This window comes from Salvelinus sp. IW2-2015, linkage group LG18, assembly GCF_002910315.2.
Source record: "Salvelinus sp. IW2-2015 linkage group LG18, ASM291031v2, whole genome shotgun sequence".
Classification (NCBI taxonomy): Eukaryota; Metazoa; Chordata; class Actinopteri; order Salmoniformes; family Salmonidae; genus Salvelinus; species Salvelinus sp. IW2-2015.
Genome location: NC_036858.1, coordinates 45,481,972 through 45,492,494, shown reverse-complemented (window position 1 = coordinate 45,492,494; position 10,523 = coordinate 45,481,972). Strand labels below are relative to the sequence as shown.

The following is a 10,523-nucleotide window of genomic DNA, read 5'->3' as shown; positions in this document are numbered from 1 at the left end:
ATTTTTCCCAGATGGAACTCGTTTTTTCCCGAGTTCTCAGCTGTCTTGAACACACTGAAGTCTAAAGTCGGAGATTTCCGAGTTCCCAGTTGTTTTGAACGCGGCATTATTGTCTTCCTCTGACGTCATGAGCCCAGCTAGCCTATCTTCATACTGTACGGTCTTTGCATCAGGATTAAAGCTGAATGTTTCTAAATGTGAAATCTTATGTTTATTTGACTCTGATGATAAAGAAATATTAAATATTCCTGTAAAGGACTGTGTTAAATATTTACAAATGCATCTGTCAAAAAAACACTTAGTCAGACAACATTTGAATTTCTCTCCTAAAATTAAGAAAACCAAAAATATATTCAATAATTGGCTACAAAGAGATCTTTCTATACTTGGCAGAGTACTTCTGTCCAAGGCAGAGGGACTGCCTCGTTTTGTGTACCCCTCATTATCGTTATGTGTACATCCTGCTACTTGTAAAGAGATGAATAAGACCTTTCTTGACTTCATCTGGAAAAATAAGTCTCACAAACTAAAAGAGTCAGTCCTTTCTAACAAAAGAGCTGAAGTCGGTCTAGAAGTGTTGGATTTTGTTGACATAAATAACACTTTCAAGATAAACTGGTTGAAAAGATGTTTGATCAATACTGATTCAAAATGGTATTTCATTCCAAATAATGTGTTTAAAAAGTTGGGAGGTCTTCAATTTTTACTAAAATGTAATTATATTCCTGAAAGATTACATGCTAAATTGGCTAGGTTTCATCAACAAGCTTTAAAGGGCTGGAAAATATGTTTCCTGCACAATTTTTCCCCACATAAAGCTCTTTTGTGGAAAAATTCAGACATAACTGTAAGGAATAAGTCATTGCTCTACCCCAGCTGGAATGAGAGGAATATTGACTTTGTTCGTGATGTTTTTGATAAACAAGGGTAATATTCTCACATATGAACAATTTATAACATTGAAAGAGTTTCCAATACCTTTCAGAGAGTTTATTTCTGTGGTCAAAGCCGTTCCCAGTGGTCTAACTACACTAATGAAAAGTCATCTTAGCTTTTGGTAATGATCACAAAGTTTATCCAGAATCCAGATTGGAAGACGTGGGCTTACTTGAGAAATCTTGTAATAAATATATAAGACAAATTCTTCATTCACAAAACCAACTCACACCGAGAGGAACGTTTTTCTGGAACATTTTTATTCCTGACATTGTCTGGAAAAATGCATGGTTAAGGCCTTACAAATATTGTATACCAAACAAAGTTAAGGAAGTGCACTTCAAAATTGTGCATAAGATATATGCATGTAATTCTATGATATCCAAATTTGTAGCAACAGATGATATCTGTGTTTTCTGTGAAATAGAAGGTGAGAATCTGTCTCACTTGTTCTTTGAATGTAAATTTGTGTCAGAATTTTGGGAAAACCTTACAAAATACTTATTTACCATTATGAACACTACCTATGTTTTTGACATGAAAGATATAATATGTTACTATTGCAAAGATAACAAGACCACTGAAATGATTGTGATTTTTTTTATTCTTGTTGCCAAATACTTCATACACAAACAAAAATTCCCAAATTCTATACCAAAATTACACATTTGTTTTGATTGAATTCAACTATTTTATTAAAACATTAACCCTAGTGAACAATAACAAGAATAACATTTTCCTAAATCATTACAATAAGATTTTTTCAGAGTGATTACAATTGCACTAGAATTGTTTATTTTTTAAACATTTTTGTTTGTTTCAGTATTTTCTCGTTAATACCTGCATTCTGTTTTGTATGATGTAAGAATGTAAATTGTTGATCTGTATTTTTTATTTTTTTATTTTATTCAATTTAAAAAAAATACTGTACGGTCTTTGATACTGCTGCCCATTTAGTGCTAGTGCGCATGTGTAGTAATCTTAGTAAGAAAAGTGGCAGCAATCATGAAACCATAGTTTCTAAACCCAGAGGCACAACATAGCGAGACTTCCGGGAACGCTTGCGAAGCAGACCAATCAGACCAGGCTAGAGTTTGGTTATATTGAAGGAGTGCCTTTGATTTGACGACTATTTTTAAAAATGATATGTTTTACCTTTATTTAACTAGGCAAGTCAGTTAAGAACAAATTCTTATTTACAATGACGGGCTACACCAGTCAAACCCTAACCAGGACGCTGGGCCAATTGTGCACCGGCCTATGGGAGTAAAAGGTTCGGTGCGAGACTACCTTTAAAGGCTGACTAAACCGCTCTCGCGCGCCAACGAGCGTCTCCGTTACCAAGGGCTAAAATAGAAGTCAGTTCTATTTCTGACGCAGATCGCACTGCAAGTCCTGCCTCTCCCATCTCCTCATTGGTTTATAGAAGCAGGTACCCACGTGCCATCTCCTCATTGGTTATACCCACGTGGGTAACTATAAAGACGAACGAGGTCGGTGGTGGTAATGCATTTAATTTATGATAGTTGCCAATCGCAATATAAAGTCAAGAGAAGAAAAAGCATAGAAACGATTCGGTTGACCGTTTTATGTGTGGATTAATTGTCGGAGTAGAGGATTTTGTGCATTTCAGGTAAAATAACAACTCAATGTTTATATCCCAGGACAAACTAGCTAGCAACAGCAAGCTAGCTAAATAGTACAAATTAGCTAGCAAGTGCAAGCTAGCTAAATTGCCATAAATGTTTAATGCTTTTCAACCTGTCCCCAAATTAATGTAATTGGTTCAGAGTTTGTTTTGATATTTTAACCTGCGTGTCGTGATCGCGTTTGTTGTGGGGGGACAAAATATATTTATGCACGATGGCGCACACACGCAACCGGTTTGGGTTCCGTGTTAGACCAAATTACGTGTTTCCGCGCATGAGTTTAGCTAGCCAACGTCGCCATGACGTCAACTATAAGCGTGATCGGGGATTTCTATTGGAGAAGCAGTTTCTGCCTATCTTCATACTGTACTGTATTTGACGAAACGGCCAATTTATTCTTGATCCGAAAATGAGGTCGGAGGCACTGTATAGATTGTATGACGCAATTCCGAAGCCTCTGGAGGCACACAGAGGGCAAGTTGAGCTCAATACCACATCGCCACGTGCCTCTAAAAATGTGTACCAATGATGAGGGTCCCCAATTGGTTGACGGTAGGCGCGGGCGGGAGGTCCTGTATAAACACAAACTCACTTCCTTGACAACTTCCTTCAGAACTGCTCTGCAATGCTCAGAGAAGCACAAGAAGTATGAATGTCCTGACTTCTGCAGAGGCTATATCACAGTAAATGCTGCAAGGCCAATGCAGAAGTTGGATTGACTGTGCAGCGCCTTTAAGGTGAGAAGGTTACATTAAAAAGCCAATTTATGCTTGATCCGCAAATGTGGTCAGAGGCTTGTATGGAGGGGGTGATGCAACTGCGGAGCCTCCAGAGGCATGCAGAGGCCAAACCAAGCTCCGTACTGCATCGCTGTGCCACTCTCAAAATTTGTAACTATGCTGAGGGCTCCGTGTAGCTACACATTGACATGAGAATTCTGTTCATTGACTACAGCTCAGCGTTCAACACCATAGTGCCCTCAAAGCTCGTCGCTAAGCTAAGGACCCTGGGACTAAACACCTCCCTCTACAACTGGATCCTGGACTTCCTGACACATCGCCCCCAGGTGGTAAGGGTAGGCAACAACACATATGCCACGCTGATCCTCAACACGGGGTGCATGCGTGCTTAGTCCCCCCATGACTGCGTGGCCAAGCACGACTCCAACACCATCATTATCTTGCCGAAGACACACCGGTGGTAGGCCTAATCACCAACCGCAAGGCGCTACAGAGGGTAGTGTGTACGGCCCAGTACATCACTTGGGCCAGCTTCCTGCCATCCAGGACCTCTATATCAGGAGGTGTCAGAGGAAGGCCCTAAAAATTGCCAAAGACTCCAGCCACCCTAGTCATAGACTGTTCTCTCTGCTACCGCACAGCAAGTGGTACCGGAGCGCCAAGTCTAGGTGCAAAAGGCTTCTTAACAGCTTCTACCCCCTAGCCATAAGACTGTTGAACAGCTAATCAAATGGCTACCCGGAATATTTGCATTGACCCCGCCCACACTTTTTTTTTACACTGCTCCTACTCGCTGTTTATTATCAATGCATAGTCACTTTACCCCTACCTACATGTACATATTACCTCAATTACCTCAACAAACCTGTACCTCCGCACATTTACTCAGTACCGATACCCACTATATATAGCCTCGTTATTTTATTGTTTATTTTTTACTTTAGTATTTAGTAGATATTTTTCTTAACTCTTATTTTTCTTAACTGCATTGTTGGTTAAGGGCTTGTAAATAAGTATTTCACGGTATGGTCTACACCTGATGTGTTCGGCGCGTATGACAAATGCAATTTGATTTGATTTGTTTGGTTGACGGTAGGTGGGGGCGGTAGGTCCTGTATAAACAGAAACTCACTTCCTTGACAACTTCCTTCACAACAGCTCTGCTCTGCTCCGTGAAAAGCAAGAAGTTGGAATGCCCTGACTTCTGCAGAGGCCATATCACAATAAATGCTGTAGGGCTACTACAGACATTGGACTGACCATGCAGAGCCTTTTAGGTGGTGGAGACCAACCAGAAACTGAAACTGGTTACATTACAGTCAATGAATTAAGCAGACCAGACCCAGCTGCTATTGCATTGGTGTCTAAGAGATAATCTCCCTGTTAAGCAGACCAGAACTGACCTTTTTTAAATGGTAATCGGCCTGAGTGAACTATCTTAATTTATTCACCATCTATGGACCAACTATAGCACTGCTCAATTCCCTGCATTTCGGGAACGCACCTGGTGACTCTACTTCAGTCAGAAGCGTCATTTTTTGGGGGCGCTGGGACACTTTCTTCAGCTATGATCCCAGCATGAACCGGCACAGTTCGCCCATTGGTTGTTGGGTGACGTCGCTTCACCTGAGCAGAGGGAGCGCACCTAGCCTCGCAAGCCGCCTGAGCTCACTGAACTTACATGGATATCAGTGTAGCTCTAACAGAGATAGGGTGTGTTCCTCTGCCCAGGCATTGCTGACGCATGCCAGATCTTACAACACCTGGACAGACATTTTAAGTATCAGCTAGCCACATCATGTTATATGCCGTGTTCGCCTGCTAGTCAGAACTAGAAAACTCGTAAATGTCCGACTTGCCAACTGGTTGAACGTGGCACGTGTATAACTACAACCAGTTAGCAAGTCTGACATTTCAGAGTTTCCTAGTTCCGACTTGCATGTGAACACGGCAATAGTAATCTGTCGGTCGATAACGTGGCACACAACCATTGGTTGATGTATGCAACATCTGAGCAGGGGAACCTGACCATACTCTATATAATGATGAGATGGTCTTGTCTCCACCCTAACAATGGGAGTTGTTGTTGCAAAGGCGGAAAAGGCAGGTGGGAGGAGGTGGGAACATTCTAGCCAATGAGAGGCCAGATATGCGTGTGAACCAACAACTCCGATATAAAATCGTTTTTCTTGAAAAAAAGAAGGAAAAGTTGCCGAGATGCCATGTGCGTCTAACCTGGGTACCAGTCTCTTTACCTAATCCACTCCCTGTACTCCATGTCATGTGCCAAAGCAATAACAAGGAGTGGACTGGTATTCAGACTAACATGCATCCACTTATATCAGTATATTCGTAACAACCTAAACATTACGAAACTTCTATTTGATCAAATAACCCTCACTCAGCAAATTAGCAATACAAATTTCAGTTGACCAAATCCGGCACTCTCTCATAGATCTCCGTCCCCACTTGTTCTGCATAGGCAGATTTTGACGGGAGTGGAGTCTCTCACTTTGCCTCTTCCTCTCTGGCGGTAATCAGTCTGCTAATTACGAGGCTACTGAGCTCCCTCTATGCCTGAATAGGGTGATTGAGTCAGTATACTTAGCCTAGTTTCAGGATTGAGAGCCCTCACCATCCCCACTCTTGAGATAGGGTTAATTAGTTCATAGGTTAAACCCCCACAGTTTAAATCACAAGTAATCTGAAATGGATAGTCACTGAGGTTGGACTGGACAGTGACATGTACAGGCTCTGAATAAAACCACAATACAATGTCAGAACACTTTTTATTAAGAGTACAAATTAAAAGTATCAATTAGATACAGGCATCAACAATGGTTATACAATAAATATACATTCCTTTTGTATTTTGAAATTCTATCATTTTAAAAGAAGGCTCTGTCTATTGTACTATACAGTTCAATAAGGCAGGGCATACAAGGAGTGAGTATGCCGAAATTGCGCAAATTAGATGCAAAACAGAGATAGCATAATGTACACTGATTGGACAAAATATTATGAACACCTGCTCTTTCCATGACAGACTGACTAGGTTAATCCAGGTGAAAGCTATGATCCCTTATTGATGTCACTTGTTAAATCCACTTCAATCGGTGTAGATGAAGGGGAGGAGACAGGTTAAAGAAGGATTTTTAAACCTTGAGACAATTGAGACAGGGATTGTGTATGTGTGCCATTCAGAGGCTGAATGGGCAAGATCAAATATTTAAGTGCCTTTGAATGGGGTATGGTAGTAGGTGCCAGGCTCACCGGTTTGTGTCGAGAACTGCTACGCTGCTGGGTATTTCACGCACAACAGTTTCCCGTGTGTATCAAGAATGGTTCACCACCCAAAGGACATCCAGCCAACTTGACATAACTGTGGGAAGCATTGGAGTCAGAATGGCCCAGCATCCCTGTGGAACGCTTCGTGGGGCCGAGGTGTGCAACTCAATATTAGGAAGGAGTTCTTAATATTTTGTGCAGTCAGTGTATAATCAATTGGTGGGACATATTGTCCTCCAGAGGGTAGTAATTGTACTTTAATAGACGGTAGTGAAATTAACATCTTCAATGTTGTGATGTGATGCAATGTGCTTTTGAATGAACTGTGTGGTTACCTTGACCACAGTGTTATCCTTCCAATTATTATTTTAATATTACAATCATACCTTTAATGAACAGATTTACCAGTCAGTAGTAGCCTATGACATGTTGGCCTACTGTGGATTTACCAATCTAATGTAACATCTTGAGAAAACAACACAGGAGACAATTCTAATCAAATGTAGGATATCTGTCTAATCCACAATTTAATCATTTCAGACATCTTTTGTGCCTGTTTGCAGGTAAGAGGAATAGCCTTTCCTCAAACTAACTCTAGGTGGCAACAGTTAGTCAGGTACAGTTTATAGATTGTATCTGGGACTCGCCCCAAATTTGGTTTGCTCTGATCTGTTCTTAATGGGTTCGAAGTATAGGTTAGTAATTGTAAGTCGCTGTGGATAAGAGCGTCTGTTAAATGACAAAATATGTAAATGTTAATCCCAGCATTGCTACATCAAGAGTAATACAGTGACTGAAGATTTGTCAGCAATAAGTGATAAAAAGTGACAAAGAGCACCCTAAACAGAGTCAATATTGAGATACTCTTTAAACAATATTCAAAATAGCCCACTCTGGACTGTTGCACCAAAAGCAGCCAGATGCATTTGACTCCCTCTTTTTGATAAGAGGACATAGTTAAAGGGTAAATTGTTGTACAGATATTTACTCTCAGATTAAACTATTTTAAGAACATTGTCTGGCACAAGTGCAGTGTACATCATAGACGTTTGTTAATGCTACATTTATGTTCTGGTTAACACTGACAAAATATTTTCAGGAAGTGCATTGTTATTTTGTCAGTCTACTATTAATATTTTTCCTGTATCAAAATAGGTACAGATATAAAAGAACCCCAATGAAAACAGATTATGTGCAAAGAGAACCATCTGTAACCATAGAGAAAGTGTTGTCCCATTATATTACTGTAAAAAGACAATGAAAATACAGATATAAGACATTACAATTAATATAAGTATAATGCCCATAAACCACCACAGATAGGCTATTACATACAGAATTTATTAATTGGCGTGACATAATCATAAAAAGATGTTAACAACTCCTGTAGTTGATCATCTTTGATGATCAGGTGCAAAGCTTGTATCATGCGGGTGATGTAAAGAGATGCTGTGGTTATTTTCTCTGTCAGTGTTAAGTTAAGCAATGCATGCGGTCTTATTTCAAAACATGTCCTTAGGGGAAACTGGAAATGGTGTCTAGCAGTCTTTAAAAATTCATGCTATTGATCTTACTGACTGAAATCCCCTCCAACAACTGTTTTTTCAATATCTGGTAAATAAGTCAACATCTGCTTCCAAAGAGAGCTACAGTTGTACCACTCGTTAGACACCTTTTTCCAGCTGAGTTATACCAGAAAGAAACCCAATTATCCATGAAGACCGTGGGAATCAATTTCCAATATTCCATTAGGTAAATCATTGTCTAGTCTTGTCACTTGACCAAACGAATACCTTAGACCTTAAATGGCAGCTCAGCACCTTCCAACGTTAGTGTGCTATCGACCTCTGTTGCTGTTTCTCTGTTTATCATATGACAGCATATGACAGTGGTATGGTAGCATATCCATTTACAAACTAAGTAAAGCCCAGAGAAGTTGTGTTTCTGTAGTGATGGTTTTCAATACTTTCCAATATAATCAAGGAAGCAAGACACCTTTTTACAGAAATGTAAATTTCATAAAAAATTCAGTAATAGATCAATTTCTTGATCATGTTAAAACAACACAAGAGGCCTAAAGCTCTATTTAAAGTTGAATACATATCTAGTTCTACCCTTTTGAGTGTTTCCAACAAAGACAATATACAGAATAGAATAAAATATGCAACGTTTTTTTTCATCTTAAAATTGGTTAATGTATCATAATCCTGGAAATTTAGTTAAGATTCCGAGATCAACCCCTGGCATGGTGATATTAAACATAATCAAGTATACATTCTAGTTGATACCAAAACAGGATTTTAGATGCAATACCAAAATATATTGATGCCAATGGAGCATAATTGTCTGTACTCTGCAACAATAAACACCCGAAAGCTTATGAGTCAGATGAGATCAAGACATGCTTCTGGTAGTCTGTTATTTTCCCATTCGGTTTGTTTGATCAGCTGTTGTCCAACTGACAAATGGCACCTGTTCATTTGGTCGAGGCTGAAGGAATTCTGCACTTTAAAAATGAATATTGAAGACACAAGGTAAACATCCTTGGAGTATAGATTTGTATAGGATATACTGTATCTCCACAATACTGTCCATGCTGCTCCAACTGTGTTTTGGTCAGAGAGGGTTTTAAAGGGTTGTGATAAATGATGACATTATTGGTAAAATGGATTAAACAATTAACTATATTTAGGTTTGGCAATCAATAGAAAATATATTAATTTCATCAGTTCCCTGCCCATGTCTTATGTAAGAAACAGTCATAGAGGATGAAATAAACAGCAGACGTGATAGAAAAACAAATATTACCTAAAAACAAGTTGTAACCGATTTCAGCATTCAAACAGTTATTTTTCTCTTAAAGCCTGCATAAAACAGTCTTGTAACACACCACATGTCTTTGGATTCAGAAGGAGCCATTGGGACTCTCCTGACTCCCACTGCTCTCTGGTGGTTGAGTGATTTTGAGATGTGCCAGTTGGTTGAGCTGGTGCTTGTTGCAGACTGGGATCTTGTTAGCCTGCAGGCTCATGGTGTGGCGTGAATACCAGTCCCGCTGGAACGCAGCCCTCACCTGTTCCACCAACGTTGAGTTCCTCTCCTTCAGCCCCTCTGCCTGACTGATCACCATGCCTGCTCCAGCGTTGAACATAAACTCATTCCCCACCCAGTCAAAGTTCCCTATGGGACAACAGACACCCACCAAAGCATTAATCAGAAATATAGATTAAAAAGTACTAGCCAAAGACCTCACAAGCAAACTAATCAACCCACCAACCAGTGACAGACCAATAATTGAATAAACAAATCAAGCATTCGTTCATTCGAAAAATACATATTAGTCATCTGAAATTCATGGAAGTAAACTCGCCTATGTACACAGCACTGTCTGTCACTATGAATCTGTTATGGTTGATTCCCTGTAGCGTGCCATCTCTCTGCTCCCTGGTGCTGAAGAACTTCTGCACAAAACACACAGAAGGACTGGCTTAGCAGTAGTGATGAATATGTTTTACATGATATACAGTACATAAGGTTTGCAGGTACAGTAGAGATTATAATATAGGTATGATGTGCCTGAAAACATAGGCATGAGGAGTGATGTTATACAATTTGTATCCAGTTAATGAGGATGTAGGTGTGTGGTGTCCAATAATGTATTGTAGGTGCACACTCACAGCCTCCAGTGAACAGTTAGGGAGCTCCATACACAAGGTCTTCAGGGACCACACAAAGTTAAAGGTCAGGGGGTGTGTCTGCTCCCAGCAGCTTACTAACAGACGCACTTTGATGTTTCTCAGGATCAAGGCCTCCCGAAGCATCCCATCTATACCTGACCAGTATCTGTCCCGGTAACAAAGAGTGACAAACACTTATCTGCTTGGTAATGACTGGTAATTATACACACAGT

At 40.0% G+C, this 10,523-nt stretch overlaps 1 protein-coding gene across 1 annotated transcript in view; it reads right to left on the bottom strand.

Moving 5' to 3' along the window:
• Positions 1-6,097: 6,097 nt before the first annotated feature.
• Positions 6,098-10,523, bottom strand: part of LOC111977354 (inactive phospholipase D5) — a 53,541-nt gene continuing 49,115 nt past the window's right edge. Inside the window, exons 8-10 of the mRNA XM_024006739.2 lie at positions 10,291-10,456; positions 9,984-10,074; positions 6,098-9,793 (exon numbers count right to left, since the gene is read on the bottom strand). Coding sequence (XP_023862507.1) covers positions 9,519-9,793; positions 9,984-10,074; positions 10,291-10,456 — 532 coding nt within the window. The 3' untranslated portion in view covers positions 6,098-9,518. The remainder of the gene's footprint in view (positions 9,794-9,983; positions 10,075-10,290; positions 10,457-10,523) is intronic.